The 18,702-nt window shown below is 33.9% G+C and overlaps 3 protein-coding genes across 4 annotated transcripts; 2 read left to right on the top strand and 1 right to left on the bottom strand.

Moving 5' to 3' along the window:
- The first annotated feature begins 4,237 nt into the window (after window positions 1-4,237).
- LOC114421936 (11-beta-hydroxysteroid dehydrogenase 1B-like) lies at window positions 4,238-7,166 on the top strand. 2 transcript variants are annotated; one of them, XM_028388077.1, is made up of 7 exons: window positions 4,238-4,498; window positions 5,089-5,178; window positions 5,283-5,475; window positions 5,768-5,853; window positions 5,964-6,095; window positions 6,203-6,367; window positions 6,589-7,166. In XM_028388077.1, the coding sequence occupies exons 1-7, from the start codon at window positions 4,316-4,318 to the stop codon at window positions 6,871-6,873; spliced, it is 1,134 nt and encodes a 377-aa protein (XP_028243878.1). In that variant the 5' UTR covers window positions 4,238-4,315; the 3' UTR covers window positions 6,874-7,166. The 2 variants fall into 2 exon arrangements, with proteins under 2 accessions (XP_028243878.1, XP_028243877.1); XM_028388076.1 differs by having other exon boundaries at window positions 4,242-4,498; window positions 5,030-5,178.
- Window positions 7,167-7,321: 155 nt separating this feature from the next.
- Window positions 7,322-11,084, bottom strand: LOC114421935 (recQ-mediated genome instability protein 1). The gene is made up of 8 exons (XM_028388075.1): window positions 10,572-11,084; window positions 10,301-10,471; window positions 9,912-10,063; window positions 9,613-9,746; window positions 8,752-9,491; window positions 8,368-8,478; window positions 8,154-8,282; window positions 7,322-8,023 (listed from the first exon to the last, which is right to left on the bottom strand). The coding sequence occupies exons 1-8, from the start codon at window positions 11,040-11,042 to the stop codon at window positions 7,859-7,861; spliced, it is 2,073 nt and encodes a 690-aa protein (XP_028243876.1). The 5' UTR covers window positions 11,043-11,084; the 3' UTR covers window positions 7,322-7,858.
- Window positions 11,085-11,615: 531 nt separating this feature from the next.
- Window positions 11,616-17,489, top strand: LOC114420990 (myb-like protein X). The gene is made up of 11 exons (XM_028386728.1): window positions 11,616-12,192; window positions 12,312-12,345; window positions 14,177-14,256; window positions 14,394-14,453; window positions 14,647-14,757; window positions 14,844-14,924; window positions 15,335-15,385; window positions 16,004-16,433; window positions 16,676-16,773; window positions 16,864-16,894; window positions 16,987-17,489. The coding sequence occupies exons 1-11, from the start codon at window positions 11,848-11,850 to the stop codon at window positions 17,127-17,129; spliced, it is 1,464 nt and encodes a 487-aa protein (XP_028242529.1). The 5' UTR covers window positions 11,616-11,847; the 3' UTR covers window positions 17,130-17,489.
- The last annotated feature ends 1,213 nt before the right edge of the window (window positions 17,490-18,702 follow it).

Below are 18,702 nucleotides of genomic sequence, written 5' to 3'. Positions count from 1 at the left end.
TGCTTAGTCGACGGGGTTTAGAGTTTTGGATTTCTGATGCTATATGTGGAATTGTGTTATGATGGTGAGAACAGAAGGGTTCGTACAGGATGCATGATACATAATGAATTGGAAAGACAGTGGTGAGGTGAATGCTGGCTCGGCAGTGGGTGGCTTTAATTTGAATGAAGACTCATGAGATGTTGATATTTGATTATGGGATCAGCTTCCCTTTTTATCTAGTTAAATTAATTGAATTTATTTTAATCTTTAATAAAAACATCATGTGTGGTGGCTTATGTCACAATTTAATAAAAGGTCATTTGAAAAATATATACAGGAGTGTTTGTCTATTTGATTTAAATGCATATCCAATGAAGACACGGCTTACAAGTAATTAACTTCTCATTAGAATTAGTTTCTAGATCTATAGTAAGGAATCAAATCACCGGCCCCATGAGGGGTATTCCACTTTGTGTCCATTTCTTTAGGATCGACTTTTTTACTTTCTAATTGCTGTTACAAATTACGTGCCCTATCATTCTATTTCAACTACATTGATAAAGAAAATGTAAGCAGATTGTCCACAGACATAACAATGTTTACCAGCTTTCCACTAGTATCCAATGAGGGAAAAATAAAATTAAAACAGATGATTCATATTGTTAATTTAAATTAAAATATTTTATATGATCAAAGAAATTAACATATCATTATCCATAAGAAAGACAAGAAATTAACATGTTATAAATTTAAATTACATCAAATCAATGTCATGCACTTTCTCGTTTTATAATTTTCCCATTTTAAGGGAATTAATTCTCTCAAATAAATGGAGCCGCTGGCAGTTTCATGATGAGTTTTCTTTTCTTCTGATATGATAGTTTTCCTTTCTTGAAGGGAAGGGGCCCCGTACCCGCCAACCAAATTGCTTTTTGTTAACTTTTGCAGATTACCATTAAAAAAAGATGGCCCCTGCGTATCTCAAGAGCCATGGCACTTTGCACTGACAAATAAAGCTAATAAGATGACTAGGTCATCAAGCAAATACTCTATTTCGTATTGCGAAATTAAGATGACTATTTCGTATTGTTAACTTTATTGTTTTCTTCCTCTATCTGGTTTTGTTAATTGATTGATTTGGCACATGATTATAGTTATGATTCTCTATTTCGTATTGCGAAATTAAGGTGACTGTCATGCATGCACAGCCTCGAAGCTGATAATGGGTGGGTTTTATTCAAGTTTATCTGAAATACGAAATTTTAGTTACATATGATATAATTATTTGTTTATTTCAAGGAATTAAATTCAAAACTATATAAAAAAAATGCAAAACTTAAATAAATTCTTCCAAATACCCATAACTACAACTACAAACTTTTCGATCGAAAACAGGACAAATTGGTTTGCTTTATCAAAATTGACACTTAACGGTAAGCATGCCGCAGTAGTATCATTTAACCAAATTATTGGAGCGTATTTTTGTTGTTCTGTACTCATCATAAAATGTAAACTTTTTCTGAGATAAATTTGAGTACATATATAGAGAGAGGGTTTATCTCCATGGAAATACACAAAGCAATCATTATCATCATCGTTTTCATAAATTTGTGTCGATGACATGTGCAGAACATAAAGAAACTTGCGTAGTGCGCACTGTAATTGTTCTCTTGTTAAATCTACAGTCAGTAAGTCACCAGTGAGACGTGTAATTAAACCGTGACTTAGCTACTGCCATCGAGTTCATATCAGAGGTCACATTCACAAAAACTAAGTATTAATGGAGAAACATGTTGTGGAAAATGTGGACATGAACAAAGGGTGGATTGAGAAAGCTACAGAAGAATCCAAAGAGGAGGAGAATCTAGATGATGGAGGAGATGAACAAAGCTTAATTCCTTCTTCTTCTTCTGATGAATTGAACAAAAAGGTTGATGATTTCATTGCGAGAGTCAATAGGCAAAAGGAGGCTTGAACTTAGCCTTCTGCATTATGATAGTTACTAAGGAGCTTTGCAGTGTATAGGAAATCGATCTTTTGTTCTCAAGTAGATTATTTTTATGATAAAATTATTTGAGAAGTTTTATAAAATATGTTTAGTTATTTAAACCTCCTAATAAACAGTATATTTACAACTAATTAATTAGTAATTTTACAGTAATCAATAATCATCACGAGATAGATATTCTTATAGGATTTGGATTATCTGCAGTGAGGAGAGAGAATTAATACAATAATCATTCATGGAACTTTCTTAAAATATAAAATAAACAATTTTAAAAATAATTTCATTAACATTTTTTATTTTTTTGAAACAAAGTTTAATTTGTCGACAACTTACTTTATACTTATAATTAGAGAAATGATAAGACACTTTCTTACATACTCTTTTTATAACACTCGATTTTTATGTGATTGGTTTAAATCTATTATGATTATAAAGTATAAAAAAAAGTGTCATTAGCATTCTTTTTATGATTTTTTTATAATCATTCCTTTTATGATTATATATAACTATGAATATTTAAGTGATTTTAATTTGTTGATATGCACGGAAATAATTTCCTTGTTAATCACCTTCACCTTTTTAATAAATAGGTAGAAGAAAAGAAAAACAGTTATTTACCCATAACTATCTCTTAAACTATACAAATTCATTATCACTGGGTAGAGTTATGGAGTTTGGATCAAAATTTCATTCTATATTCTATTTTTACCGATCGATTTCATTATGGTTGTCAGACATATAAATAAATACGTATAATATGGTTTATAATAGATGTCAGATTTTTGGATCTGGGCAATCATCAAAAAATCCTTCGTTGATAAGCAAACATCCACTTGTACGTAAACATCCACACGTGATAATTATACAAAGTGTATAAAGCCTAGGAAGCTATCTTACAAATTTAGTTTAATATATGTCTCAAGTTCATAAAACATAAACTTTTGAAGGTTTAAAGTAGGCCACCGGAAGGTTGAAGCTCTTCGCAAAATTTTCGCTTCTGGTTACCTTTTTCACAGCGGGGCGCGGCATTTTCTCTACCTTTAAACACAAAGGTTATCTTAAACATGAATTAGAAGTTGAAAGGATACAGAAGCATATTGCTTGATATTGTGATTTTCAATTCTAACAAAACATGTAAGGTTTTATCCATCTGACTTTTTTTTTAACTCCATCTGACTTGTTTATACAATTGTAAGTTATATCTTATGAATAATTGTTTTCAGGTCTAACTACAGTTTTCAGTATGATTGTGCAATTTTAATCATTGGGTTCTTATTGCGTAAATTAAGTTATTAAGATATCACACTATTATTCGAGTTTGGTCCATCCATTGACATTCAATTAAATGTTTAATAAAATTTGATGGCCGGAGGGATCAAAATAATATTGTGATACCTATAAGATTTAATTATATATGCAATTAAAACTTGGGATCAAAATCGCACAAAACATAAGTATATGTGTATATGAAATTAACAATACTAACATAAATATGTTGTTTCAATTAATATGTTGTTAACATATTTAATGTTTTTTTGCTAAAAAAGATAAAAATAAACTTCTTCAAAAATATAAATGATTCAAAAAAAGACTTTTGAAACTTAAAAGGAACAAAATGAAAAAAATTCTAATCTATATTTAAATAACAAAGTTATATGTCAACCGTACAACATTGTGTTGATTTTTTCAAAAATTAAATATAAATAAATACTTTTTCATATTTTCCGGTGGATTTTTAGAAATTAGAATGATACACTCTACTAGTTGTTGTACCATGCTGTATCTACTCAGTGTAACGCGCATTAAACATGCCAAAACTTCTAAATCCAAATCATTCAAGCTCAAATATACCAACACAAAAAAGACAGAAAGCCCAAGTTTTATTACATTTAATTTGAATTTGTCACAAGAATCAAAGTAATCCAAAATATTAATATCGCCGAAGATTAATTTAGACAGAAACACGTACATACGAGTTGTACTATCAGACTACTACATCTGTCTGTAACGGATATGGATGGAATAATGGAACGAGTCTAGAAATTAACTAGGAAGTTTCATTTTAACTTGCATTATGAATCATTGGAATGCAACTAGTATCGTCTGCAGAAAATAGTCGCCGATATTGTTTCTCTGCGTCTCTAAGATACCTACGTGTCCTTTACTTAGCATGCAGTGGTGCCACCTTACCTACACACCTTTTTTCTACTTGTTACACTTATCCCTTTCCGTGCTTGCTTCCTTTGCTTATAACCTAAAACTCCAAATTTCCATTTCTGCTCCACAACATCCTTCTTCATGATCAGATAGTACTTTTGATCAGTCATGGATCTTATTCATAAGTTCCTGAACATAGTAGCTCCTATAACCACCTTCTTTTTCCTTTGCCTTTTCTTACCACCGTATTGGACCTTCAAGTTCTTCCTTTCGATCATAAATTCCATCTTCAGTGAAAATGTTGCCGGTAAAGTTGTTCACATCACTGGTGCTTCCTCTGGCATTGGCGAGGTATCTATAAATCTGTCATCTTCACCCATATAAATCTGTCTTCTAAACCAAAAAAAAAATGTCAAACAACTTTTACTTATTTTTTTAAGTTCTAACTTTTAACTTAAACTTTAAAATCACTTTTAAGCCAAAAATAAGTTTGACAAACATACCCTAATAATCTACTAATAAATATAAATATGCAACCGGTCAGAACTCAGAAACATACTTTTCAGTATGTAAAAGTCAAAAAGCTTGATAGCTTTTTTATGTAAAATAATAATATATATTATATTCATTAATTTAGTATATAATTTTATATATAAAGTAATTCTATGCAAAGTTGAATTTCTTGATCAGCGCTAAGGCACTAACACGTATCCAGCTTCCAAAACCAAAAGTGCTACGTGTTGTTTCCCCTCCATGCAAAGTTAAATGGCTACGTTAAAGCTGAAAACAAAAACTATCTCCAGTTTCTGTTTGATCCGTCTCACCTTTTCTTTTCTTCAACCGAAACCATGGTTTTCATTCATGAAATGTTGAACATTCTAGTTCCCCCTCTTGGCCTGGTTTTGCTGCTCCTCATGTTACCGCCCTATCTGTTATTCAAGATTCTCCGCTTCATCGTAAGATCAATTTTTAGTGAGAACGTAGCAGGAAAAGTGATACTAATCACTGGAGCCTCCTCTGGCATAGGCGAGGTACAAACCAATTAAGTTCCATCTATCTATTAATTCTTGTAATTAATTAACTAAGTGCAATTGATTTTTTTTCTTTGTATTCCTTTTTTATTTGTTTCTCAAAGCATCTAGCATATGAGTATGGTAGAAGAGGAGCGCGTCTAGCACTTGTTGCCAGAAGAGAAAATAGACTCAAGGAGGTTGCTAGCATTGCCAAATTGTTTGGATCCCCTGAGGTCATCATCATCCCTGCAGATGTTTCAAGTTCCCAAGATTGCAAACGATTCGTTGACTCAACAATCAACCACTTTGGACAACGTAAGTCATTAGGACTTAGGAGAGTGTGTGTATGTGAAAGGAGAAGTTATTACATGTTTCAGGATTATCATGTTATCGATTAGTCTCCATGTAACTGAATTTCATTATTTTTTTCTCATAAATTGAAATGTTGGTTATATGTCATGTGATCAGGTGATCATATAACAAACAATTTATCGTATGAAAGGGTGGGAAGAGTTAATATTTTCTATACAAATTAGCAGTCGCATACAAATGTGTTTATGGGTAAACATGGTTAATCACTCTCGTTAATTATGACCTTCCTTTGTAGTGGATCATCTGGTGAACAATGCAGGAGTAAGTGCTCCCGGCTTGTTTGAAAGCACCACTGATATCCGCAATTTTGCACCCGCAATGGTAATGAATTTATCAGTTTTAGCTCATTTCTACAGCAGGTTAAGAGGAATAGAGCTTGTTGTTCCTCACACTGCTTATAACATTTCCAATTCATCATCTTGATTTAACAGGACATTAACTTCTGGGGTTCTGCATATGGCACTTACTTTGCAATCCCCCACCTCAGAAAAAGCAAAGGCAAGATCATAGCAATAGCTTCCTGTACAGGATGGTTGCCTGTTCCAAGGATGAGCATCTACAATGTAACACACATGAATCCATCAACAAGCTAATTATATCGATTATGATATCTTTCTCGTGTTAATATATAGTCAATAATGACCAATTTATTGCTTTCTAAATTCTTTAGGCGAGCAAAGCAGCAGTGATCAGCTTATATGAGACTCTAAGAATTGAATTGGGAAGAGACATAGGGATAACTATAGTCACTCCAGGGCTGATTGAATCAGAAATGTCGCAAGGGAAGGTCTTATTCAAGGAAGGCAAGATGGTTTCTGATCAACTAATAAGAGATGTAAGCTATCTTTACTTTCTGCACAAAACTTAGATGCAATTTTTAACATGTTTTTCGTGTTGTTTCCTAATCAGAATTGGAAATTCACTTCAATAATAACAGATTAGCATTATTCATTGTAAAATAATCCAAGTTTGGTCCTTGCCTTTCATTGTAAAAAATATTTGGTTCTATTAGCACATTGCTTTTATTAATTTACAAATTTGGTTTCTTGGCAATAGGTGCAAGCTAGTTTGATACCCATAAGATCAGTCACAGAAGCTGCCAAATCAATTGTTAATAGCGCTTGTCGCGGAGACTCATACTTGACAGAGCCAGCATGGTTTACGACAACGTTCTATTGGAAGATATTTTTCCCTGATGTGCTTGAGTTTTGTAACCGTAGGACCCTAATCTCAGGGTCTTCGGAGAGGGATACAGTTAGCAAGAAGCTCCTTGATTTATCAGGCTTGAAGAAATATCTGTGTCCCAAGTCAGTGAGAAATCCCAATCTCAAACCCAGCTAACCATCAACTTCATGACTTTGAAATCTAGCTCATGCCATCTAAATGTGGAAGTAGTATCTATTGACATAAGCTACTTCTGTACTTCACCTTAAGAAAATAAAAATAAAAAAATCATTTGTGGTGTGGCATTAAGTGTTTCTAGTTTCTACTTATTCATATGCCTAGCCGTCTTAAAGTGACATTGTAATCGGTAAAGGAATAGTAGTTCAACTTTCCTTCAGGCTCGAACTGTTGGATTCTTGAAGGAAATCAACTGTGACTTTTATCGCTCTGTTTCAATGACTTTGGATCAAGAAAATGTTTTCCATTTTTATTTTTAATTATAAAAATATCATTTCTAAACTGAACGAGTATTTCACACAATACAGGAGAGGTGCAAAACTGCAAACAGTTACTACTCTAATATTCAGAGATGTTTCCACTTTCCAGAGATATTTACTTGTGACTATTTCATTCATTATAATATCGGAGGTGCATTGATAACAAAAATGTCAGTAAACTTTACAAAACCACTTATAGATTAAAAGTAGCAAAGCTAAAATCACCTGACAAATGATGTAATTACAGAAACAAATGATATATCCATTCAAGAACTGCAATGCATCCTAAGAAGAAATAGACATCTCATCCGACAAATAAACCTCCAACGGGAACGCCAAGAACAATGAAATGATGCAAAGCATTCATGCCTCAGCTGTAGTGTGTACACCAGGCAACTTTTAATCACATTTGTAATGCTGTTTCTTTCCTCCTTTTCCCAGGACTCATGGTGATTTTTCTTTTACTGTTGAACTTGGATCAAAGAGAAGACTATTTTGTCAAAATGAACACCAAACATTTTATCGACTTTTGTCGACTTCTCCATAAGTCTATAGGACAAATTTGAACCTTCACCTCATTCACATTTTATTTGCTTGGTTGGTGTGACAATTTTGAGCGCAACTTTTGTACCAGCCAACTTAGGAAATGCTAGCCATTCAAGTAATTACGGGGATAATTCAATTGGATCCGTAGGTTTTTGAACTTGTGGAGGGTTAAGAGACTTCAGCCTTCTCAGAAGTAACCGTGCATCAGATTGAGGACAGCCTTGACTCATCTCTAGGGCAAGTGGAAGGGAAGATTTTTTATTTAATTCCACAAGAATTATTCCCTAGACAAAAAGCATAGATTTTTAATTAACAGAATGAAAAACACAATTATTAATTTGTAGCCAATTCAGCGGACTGCATACGAATCTGTCAGATTCCCTTATGTCTACAGTAAGAGAGAATCTATATTACCTCAAAGTTTGCTAAAAATGCTTGAAATTTATGCATTGTATCCCTCATTTGTTGGACAGTTTTCGTGTCAGGAGAAGAAATGGCCGCAGTTACCTCCTCAGGAGAAAAACCAATTCCTTTCTGTACAACCTAAATTTTTTTATCATTAATCAACTTAGTACACTTAAAAGATAAAGACCATGTGATAAAAGCTTAAATTCTAGAGCAAACTCACATCATGATCAATGAGGATTTCAGAAATAAGGCTACCATCGTCTACATATGCCTGAAGCTCATATGATGTCCTCTTCTTGTACCGGAATCCTTTTACACCAGTCAAAAAGCACTGCAAAAAAATTGCATTTACACTTGAGAGAAATATAAGATTGCAAACACTATGATGACATCAGTTAATAGAATTATGACATGCTCGAAAGAAAATTACATCCAACTATCCAAGAACCAATTTCACAACAGAATAGCAACAGCTGGCCACAGAAACTTTTGACAATTCCAACTGCTCATATTGGCCGAAGATTCAATTAAAATAACTTGAATACGACGTGCATAAGGTAAAAATCACTGCCCAAAATAATACAGTAGATAGTTTATCTTTTACCTTGATTTTACCCCGAATTGCAGGAGCTTCCTCTTTCATTTTAGCCCACTTGGCTGACAAACTAGCCATGTATGTGAACGGGACCTCTTGGTCTCCAGACAGTATGAGTGGATGGTCACTGGCATCACCCATCTCGACATCGCTGGTGTTTAAAACAGAGGAAGAGGCTCTTCGTGGATGAGAACTATCAGTGGCTGCTGGAGTTCTATCTCTGTATGTCTCAACATTTTCAACAACAGGAGGGCACTCAGTAGTTGCAGAACTTTCCCTTGTTATATGAACAGTGTCATTATGCACCACTGAAACATTTGAAACCATGTTAGAAAACCGATTGTCAACAGAATATTCCCTAACAGTGGAAGAGGTTCTTCGTGGATGAGAACTATCTGTGGCTACTGGAGTTCTATCCCTGTATGTCTCAACACTTTCAACAACGGGAGGGCACTCAGTAGCCACAGAACTTTCTCTTGTTATATGAACAGTATCATTATATGCTGCTGAAACATTTGAAACCATATTAGAAGACTGATGGTCAACAGAATATTCCCTGGTGACATTAGAAGCATCTATGTGCATCTCCTCAGCCTTTGACATGACAGAAGAGAGCTGGTTAGCCATAGAGCTACCACGGGAAACAGAATTGGTATCTCTAGACATATCCATGTTCATAGCATCAGCATTTGACGCCATGTGGGGTATTGAATTACTGTTACCAGTGCCAGACATGCTCGGGCCAGAACCTGTGGTTAAATTTATACATGAATAATAGATGAGAACAAAATCAGGAAACTGTCAACAGCACAGATCTACACTCCCATCCACACACAAACATATACTTTTATATGTAAAATAAGAATGTACCTTGATTGTTTTCCTGTACAGGATCAGTACTGTGCAGCGTGGAGCCACTGCGTGCAAGATCATCAACTCCACCTGGAGGCCACGCAGCAAGAGTTGCTCTAGTCGCTAAAGGAATAAACACTCCGTTTCTAGTTCTGCATGAGGATAAAAACTAACTAATCAAGGTTTACCTATATGCAGTAAAATCACATATTGCAATTTTGCAATAGAATAAGCCAGCAAGAAAAAACAAGAAAGTTTGTACTGATACAGCTTTCACATTAAGATAGCATACAGCTATCCATTGTAATGATTTGTACCTTCTCCCCCTAGGTCTAGGTGGCTTCTTTAATTCTCCAACCAGGCGATTTCGGGCAGCATCCAGCTCCTCAACCAATCCCCCCAATATTTCAATGGTTTCAGGTACCAGCATAAGAAGTCCACGACGCACATGTACATTAGAGATAGTAACCTAAAAGTATCAAATAATCCCCTCAACCTTGCATTCTCTGGCAATAAAGATAACCAAATAACCTACTTGTATTTCTCGGATAGCGGATAGAAGTAATGAAACAAGAAAAATAAGAATGGACCGAATGGGAGTTACACCTCAATGATCCATGTAATAAAAAATGCATTAAAGAATGGCATAGTCTACTAAGAAGAGTATAGAAATCATCCAAAATAAAAGAGATGGCAGTAGATAAACCTTTAAACCAGAAGAGGCACAAACTTCAAGAGCTTCGATGGGCCTATACTCCATTCCAAATACTCTTTGAATGCCATCAGTCATTGATAACTTCAAACATCTTTTAATTCCAGGATTTGCCTTTTCATATCTGCCTCGTAGAGGACAAGTCATATTAATTATTTCATCAACCTGCAACAATGAATTGCACATTGCGGTGTCTTCAAATTCCACAAATAAAAAATCGACCGCACTTCCAATGAATGAACGATGTGAGGAAGCAAGGGCGCACCTGCAATACATAGGGACCGGGGAGAACGTTAAGGTGCATGGCGTCTACGTTGGGAGGGAGTATGCCACTTCCGCAGAAATTCATGTCGGCGTAGAGAAACTGCTCGAAACAGCGTTTGGCTTTTGCGGCGACGTCGAGGTGTTCAAAGGCCGGAACGGAGGACTGGAATTCGCGGAGGCAGGAAGTGAGCCAGTCACTCTTGGGTGACAGTCCAAGGCGGCGGAGGAAGTCGGTGACAGGACAGGCGGGAGAGGGCGGAGGGAGGCTGTCGAGGACGTCGAGGAAGTCCTCGTCGTCGGAGATTTCAACCGGAAAATGGGTTTGTGGCTCGGATTGGGGTTGGAGTGGGTCTTGTTCTTCTCCGTCGGAATCGGAGTCGAGCCTGAGACGGCGTATGCGTATAGGCGGCATTTTTTGCACGACAAGGGGAGTTTTTTGAAAATGTGCAGTGCTCTCTTTTCGAGTAGGCATGCAAAACTTGTAACAGGTTCAGATACCCAAGTCTAGCCCAATTACTATTGTTGCCCTGCTTTCAACTAACAAAAAATATCTTCATTAACTTTTTATTTTTTGGGAAATTCTATTTTCAATCAATAAATTTCATACAATTTATCTTCTGCTTTTGCTCCTACAAAATTTATGAATTTCACCTTCTAACAAACCTGACATTTACTCTTAACTTTTTTACTTTTTTTAATAACTTTTATCTTTAACTTTCACGGACAATTAATCAACATAAATTTTGAAAGTTTTTTAAAAATTAAGAATAAAATATAACAAAAAAATTTGAGATTTACATTCAATATCTTGAGTTGTAACAGATTAAGTTTTGAAACGATTAATTATTTTGGTTGTTATTATTTTAAATTAATCATTTTATTTATATTTGATGTTTCATTAAAATTTAAATATTAACTAAATATTAATGTTTTTGAGGAAAAATGATAAAAATATTAAAACTTAATATATCAATATAAAAAAACATAATCAACCAAGAGTGAAATTTAAGTGTTTTTTTTTTACAAGTTAAGTTTTTGCCGGGAATGGAGAAAATAAGGGAAAGGAGTGTGAGAAACCGCTGAGAAAATTGGCATGAAATTTGAAACACTAGTGGTGAGCGCGCTTCATCTTTTTACATTCCCTCCATTTTCATTTCACGATTTCCTCCCTATCACAATCATAATGACTAAAAGCCTCCTCTCTTCTTCTTCTGCTTAGGATTTTACTCTCTTCGCAAATTCATTTTCTACATTCCCCTCTCTCTCGAATCTCAACAATGCCTTCCGAAACCCTAGAAAACCAGAAACCTCAAGTGGAAGACCAACAAGACCTAGCTGAAGACAGCCACACAGAGCAAGAAGATAATTCGGAGATGAAGGAGATTGATGGCAAAGGCGAAGAAGAGAAGGAGAAAGAGGAAGAGGTAGAAGGCGATGAAGAAAATGAGGAGAAGGAGGAACGTGACGAGCTGAAGTCAAAAAAGTCAACGAAAGAAAGCGCTTTCGCTACTCCAGGAAGTGAGAGACCAACTAGGGAGAGGAAAACGGTGGAGAGGTACACTGTTTCTTCGCCCGACAAGTTTCCCAGATCTTCTTCCATCAAAGCTCTCTCAATTGAAAAGGTACATTTATTATTATGTAAATTTGTATACTATTTTACTTTTCGGATTTTGTTTCTCCACTGTGACGAATCAATTGAACGACGGCTGGATTTGATCGTGTGAGTCTCCTTGGGTTTCAGGGCAGCGGTACACAGCTCATGGACATTCCTAATGGTAAGACCTGTTTATTGTTACATGCGTTTGTGAAGAAATCACGTGATCTTATTGATGCATAATTCTATCTCTGTATGTTATAATGTTATTGTTTGCAATTGTAATACCGTCTTGAATTGCCGATCCCCCCAAGTAGATTAAGTAATTGTGAATGTTGACTTCGGTTTTGCAAGATTAGGTTTGGGGTTTTAACATTTTCATATTAAAGTGGTCTCATTGAATATTTCTGGTTAAAAAAGAATGTATTTGATTATTTTATCAAAATAAGAAATTTTGAAAATGAAGAAATTTAATTGCTTTATTCAAACACAAAATTTTGAAAATGAAGAAATTTAATTTTTTATTCAAACACAAAATTTTGAAAATGAAAGAATTTAAATTGAAACATTTGAAATTCTTAAAATTTAAAATTCTTTAGAATTTTAAATTCTCCCATCCAAACACACTCTAAGGATGCAAGGTGGTGGTAATGTCTTAAGGCAAGGGAGTCAAGAGAAGGATTAAAGTTAGGGACAACTGGACAAGTGAAGAGAAAAAAAAAAGGAACGGAAATTCTGACTATTTTGCATCAATTTGCAACTTGAAATGACCTACCCAGGCATGGCATTTGTGGTAAAGATAAAAGAATCAAATGTTTATGTGCTACAGTGTTATTATAATTTGATCTCTGTCTCTAAAGACACAAACTTCATGGCTAAAACAGCTGTGGCAGCTGGAAAACATAAAATTCATAACAAAAAGACCTGAAATTTGGAAACCAAAACCCTAAGGGTACATCCATAGAAAGACCATCAATTTGGATTTCATAATTGTTGTTGTTGTTGTCTCCTCCTTTGTTAGACTTATAAATAGTTATGTCTCATCCAAATCAACATCTATCTCTTCAGTGTTGAAATTCAAGAAATGACTGAGAGCCTTATTTTGCTAACTTTACTTGCATTAGCCATTTGGCTTGGCTTGTATTTTTACCCGCTTCTTCATCAATACCTGCCCTTGCTACTCTCAGTATATCAATACTTCATTATCATCACCATAGAGAACTTCATCTTAAATGTGTTCAGGATTATTAATGGTTGAACACACATCCTTTGTGGACCTCTATGATCCTCCAAGACCTGCACAGTCTCCCTCCTTTCTTAAATTGGTTTGCTTACAAATTGCCTAGACCCTAAGCTAAGCTACTAGCCTACTACTAAGAGTCTAACATGTCTCCCATGCATAGGCTACAGAAGTACACTTGGACATATTTTAATGTTGAACATAAATTTTTATGCTAGGATTTGGCTTATGAATGATGGTTCATTCTCAGCTGTATGTTATTATTGCATGTCCAGTTTTAGAAGTTAAACTTCATGCTTTCTTAACTCAGAAGAAGTTTGTAAAGTGTAAGTGTATTCCAACCCAAAACTTCCAGCCCAAGGTAGTAGAAGTACAGTGACCTTTAACATAATCTGCTTATTGGGTTTGACCTTAGTTTAGATGGTAATGACAAATACTCCTCTGGAAAGATGTGTTTTCAAGTTTTCTAAGGATAACATTCGCTGTTGTCAAGAAACATGTTTCAGCTGTTTGATACATTGCAAATTTTGGGTGTTTTGTGCTGGCTGTATATGTTGGTCATTTTTGTTTAACTCATGCATTTTAAACATGTGAAGTGTGAAGTGAGGAATTGTAGATTGCTCTCCTGTTATAGTGTTATTGGATCCACTCTCTTGGTGGTAGCAACTAAATTTTGCAGAATTCCAAATTAGTAGTTTGCTTTCAAGTTTTAATGTTATGTTTCTCCAAAGCAGTGTTTTTAGTTATGTTATTTACTTCTAAACTTTTTCAGTGGCTTTCACGTTATCAAAGAGAAAAGCTGATGACAACTTGCGTGCACTTCATAGTATATTGTTTGGGAAAAAAGCAAAGGTGATAGACTGACTTAGTTCCTTTGTTGGTTTTGCATTTTGTTTCCATGTTTTATTATTTTAATTAAGGGTGGATGAACACCATAACTCTAGCTATTGGCTGTTGTTTGAATGCTAGTGACATGATTTCTTGTGTAGGCACACCATCTAAAGAGAAATATAGGATTGTTTTCTGGCTATGTGTGGACTGAAAATGAGGTACAGTTGCATTATATACTGTAATACTCCTTGTCTTTTTTTTCCTTACCATGCAGATAAATCTTAATGGATTTTGTGTTAATGTTGACAGTACTATTTATTTATTTTGGTTAGATGTGCCTGTTGTCTTTAAAAATGGATGGATGGGGCTGTAATTAACCTGCTTATATTATGGTTTTATAATTCTTGGCAGGAAAAACAGAGGGCAAAGATAAGGGAGAAGATTGACAAATGTGTGAAAGAAAAGTTGGTGGACTTCTGTAATGTGCTTAATATTCCGATAACTAAGACCAGTATGAAGAAGGTAAGTAGTGATCTAACATTTTCCCATCCTTGTATTGATTCAAAGACTGTCTTTATACAAAAGTCATTTTTAATGTGACATTTCAGGAGGAACTGTCTGCAAAGTTGTTAGAATTTTTGGAGTCCCCACATGCTACAACTGATGTTCTGCTTGCTGATAAGGAAAAGGTATTTTTTTTTAATATTATTGTATAAGGATAAGGATTAATTAATATTAGTAAGTTGTGACACAATTTATCCACTCTGTTGCAATGTGTAGATTTCATGTTACTTTAAAATTTAATAATATATTCCAACCAAATAACTTAATATCAGCAAATTACAGACCTCCCAAAATCAAGAAGTTGAACCATCTGATTGAAGACTTATTTTGTCCAAAATTTCCCAAATTTAACTTGGGACCTTAATATGATTTATAATGTAACAGCTAGATCAATCATCATAGCTAACTAATCATGTTTGCACTGTATAGTGTCATTAAGTCCTAAATCATTATATAAATATGCTAATTAAATTATTTTTGTTTTTTATTATATTTTATTAGTGTTTGTTTATTGAAGATTGGTTCTATGTTACAGAAAGGCAAAAAGCGAGCCAGAAAGCAAACCCCAAGCAAATCCCCTGCTAAGGTGTGTTATCATTCTAGAAATTCATTGCTGCATATCTTTTATACACTAGTCTTTGTGTGCAATCCCCTGCATTGAAACATGTTGCCAAATGTTTGATTCTTCATGTAGCATGAGGTAATCTGATTTATGATGGTTCAGTATCATTTATAATTATCAACTAATTGTTATATTATTGCTAGACTGTCTTTAATTAGGCTTTAATATCATTTATTTTCAGTTGTTTGTCTGATACTACCCCTATGAACAGAATTTGAAATTACTATCTGTTGTTATGATCTTATGGAGGCGAACTTCAAATAAAAAATTGCCATCCCATACCTTTGTAAATGTGAATGATCTGAAGTTAAACATAATTGAATTGTTTTACTTCTAAGATACCTTTGGTATTCCTGGCAGAAAAATGTTCTTGTTTCAGATTATCAGTTACTGCTTTTTGTGGCTTCTATAAATTTCATGGTTCAGTTTTCGTCCCCCCCCCCCCCCCCTTTTGTTTCCATGGATGAATTGGGATGTAAATTATCTCATTCTGCAAGAGCATTAATTATATCGTTCTTAAAAATGATTTTTCATCTGTTTTAATTACTTTTTTAATTACTTACATACATCGTGTGTCTTTAGAAGCAAAAGCAAAATTCACAAGTTGGGAAAAAGCAAAAGCAATCTTCTGACATCGAGGACAGTGATGCAGCTGAACCTTCAGATGCAAAAGTTGATTCCCGGGAAGATGATGATTCAAGTCAAAAAAGTGAAGGTGGTAATAAGGAAAGCATATCAGAGAAAGAGGAAGATAAAGAAAAGGTTCACAAACGTTCTTCAAAAAAGATTCTGAAGGAGGATCAAACCACACCTGTAAAGAAGACCACTGGTGTAAAGACTGCCAAGAGCAATGAAAACACTTCTAAAAAATCTACTTCAAAAAGGGCTGTTACTGACAGTACTTCTAAGTCCAAGAAACAGAAATCAGTGAAGGAAAACCTGAACTCGAAAAGGAAGGATGCAAACAAAAAACAAACTGACAAGTCTTTGAAGGCTTTATTGAAGGATCAAGGTTGGTTCTTTCTCATTGCATTTGATATTATCTGTACTAGAATCTAATGCCAGTTGTCATACTTAGTTGCCCAAAAGTCTTTTTTGGAACCTATGATCACTTTTGCTAGAGTTGTTCCAGAAAACTTACCCGCTACACATAACAATGTTATGTTTGGACAAGTTACATAAAATCTTTCAATTTTGTAGGACTGAATTGTTATTTTTTCATACTTTCCTGTTCCATTCTTATGTCAATGGCAGGCAAAGATAAAAGTAGTGAGAAGGCCAAAGCAGAACCTAGTAAGGAGGAGTTGCATCGAGTGGCTGTTGATATTTTGAAGGAAGTAGATTTCAATAAGGTAAGTAATGTTTTTCTGTGCCATTTCATGTATCTTTTTTGTTTTTTTAATATTGTACAATTTTTCTTTTTTGTATTTTCCTTTATGCAGGCAACTTTATCTGACATCCTCAGGCAACTTGGTATGACCCGTTCCACTTAATTCTCTCCCTCCCCCCAAAAAGATGGGAAATGATTTTGTGAACTCAGCTCATTTGTAATGAAATGTTGGCAGGTACTCACTTTGACGTGGATTTAATGCCTAGAAAAGCAGAGGTGAAGGATATAATTACAGATGTAATTAATAACATGTCTGATGATGATAGAGAGGAAGCTGAAAATGTTGGGGATGATGATGCAGATGAAGATGATGCTTGATTGTAGAATTATATATGGGTAAATAATCTTAGGCTATTGCAGAAATTAGATGCATGTGTTTCATTCCACAACTATATTTTCTCACCATGATTCTCGCAATAATAGGTTTCAATGAATATTTGGTTTGTGTTGTGACCTTTTTCCCTGATAGGTATTCTCAACTTCGTTGTAATTCCATTTAGATTTAACTCCTTTCACCGTATTATTAGTGCGACCTTAATTTTATTTCTTATACTGAATAGGTTTATTCACCTGCCTGTAAACAATATTGCCATTTAGATTATCATTTTTTTTTCAATAGGTAGAACTAGATTATGAATCTTTAAAAGATGAGATTGTTATGAATTGCAATGGCTTTCCTATTTAATTGCTGATAAGATAAGCATTTGCACCTTGTATTTATTTATCTTGATGAGAAGTTTGGTTTGCAAACTTTGGGAGTCGCCTATTGAGATTCAGCAAATGAATCTTGGGTTGCTGTTTCTCTTTGTTGACTTGGTTTATTTTTGCAATATTGATTCTCTTTGCATCTCTAGTGTGTATCAATTTCTGCTTCTTTTTTGGTAGTCTGTTTTTGGTACAGAATTTCTTCCAGTTTGTCATTTCAAGAGTGACTTGTTTAAACTTGTGTACATCACCTTAAGGATTAAAGTTGTATTATTTTATCAACAAGTGGTTGATTCTAGTGATATTAAATTTGATTTTCTTAACCAACATCATTTTAATAACATTAATAACATGATTATCCAAAAAAAAAGTTACATTATTTTTATGAAACAAGAATTAATTGTGATTTCACTTTCATAGTTATTTATCATAATTTTGAGGCTTAATTAATTGTCTTGTTATTTATTTGTGTTCAATTTCATTCCATGAATCTATATTCATGTTTCTCAGCCTTTCTATTCCCTTATAAAAAGGTGAAAATTGTGTTTTCATGGGAATGAATTTTTTTTTTTCTAAAATAACTTCTCACTTTTATCCTTTTTTTATCACATTTATTTATTTAATTTTTTCTGTTAAATTTAAAATTTTTCCAAAGAATTCTGAATATTTACCTAACATCTTTGATAAAGTAATAGCATTTCCAAATATTATTTGTTGTGTATGATTTTATTTGTGAAACAAAGGATCTATCTAATTTTGTTATCAAAGTGTTTTGTATGTGTTTATTTGGTGGGATTTGTTACCAATGGTGGTTTTACCTTACGTTTGATAAAGAGGAATGAAAATGAGAAAAAAAAAAGAAATTAAATTTAAATTGAAGAGAAAGTGAAAAAAAAAATTAATTTTTGTCTCATGAAATTAACTATTCATCTTTTTTTTTGTCCTTTCATTTTTATGCAATCAAACAAAAGAAATAATATTGTGATCTGTGCTTTTTTATCTTTGTTTTTTTCCTATTTTCTTCTTTTCCAAACGCACCATTAGTGTTTTTAATGATTAAGTGTATTTATGAAAACTAATGAGCCAACTAAATGTGGGTTTTCAAATACCATTTTTTTATAGGTAAAGTTATTCTAGTTTTTTTATAGGCCAAATACAAAAACACTAACAATATTTATTCATCCTC

Source organism: Glycine soja, chromosome 8, assembly GCF_004193775.1.
Source record: "Glycine soja cultivar W05 chromosome 8, ASM419377v2, whole genome shotgun sequence".
Taxonomy (NCBI): domain Eukaryota; kingdom Viridiplantae; phylum Streptophyta; class Magnoliopsida; order Fabales; family Fabaceae; genus Glycine; species Glycine soja.
Note: the sequence above shows the minus strand (reverse complement) of the source record. Positions and strands in the feature narration are given on the sequence as shown.

Bases quoted from the DNA above. Each gene is read 5' to 3' on its own strand.
- LOC114420990 (XM_028386728.1), top strand. From the start codon at position 11,848: ATGCCTTCCGAAACCCTAGAAAACCAGAAACCTCAAGTGGAAGACCAA. The intron at 15,386-16,003 runs GTGTGTTATCAT...GTGTGTCTTTAG, and splicing joins CAAGCAAATCCCCTGCTAAG to AAGCAAAAGCAAAATTCACA. The intron at 16,434-16,675 runs GTTGGTTCTTTC...TGTCAATGGCAG, and splicing joins GGCTTTATTGAAGGATCAAG to GCAAAGATAAAAGTAGTGAG.
- LOC114421935 (XM_028388075.1), bottom strand. From the start codon at position 11,042: ATGCCTACTCGAAAAGAGAGCACTGCACATTTTCAAAAAACTCCCCTT. The intron at 10,064-10,300 runs GTTTATCTACTG...TGATACTTTTAG, and splicing joins GTGCCTCTTCTGGTTTAAAG to GTTACTATCTCTAATGTACA. The intron at 9,747-9,911 runs GTACAAATCATT...ATCCTCATGCAG, and splicing joins CCTAGACCTAGGGGGAGAAG to AACTAGAAACGGAGTGTTTA.
- LOC114421936 (XM_028388077.1), top strand. From the start codon at position 4,316: ATGGATCTTATTCATAAGTTCCTGAACATAGTAGCTCCTATAACCACC. The intron at 6,096-6,202 runs GTAACACACATG...TAAATTCTTTAG, and splicing joins CAAGGATGAGCATCTACAAT to GCGAGCAAAGCAGCAGTGAT. The intron at 6,368-6,588 runs GTAAGCTATCTT...TCTTGGCAATAG, and splicing joins CTGATCAACTAATAAGAGAT to GTGCAAGCTAGTTTGATACC.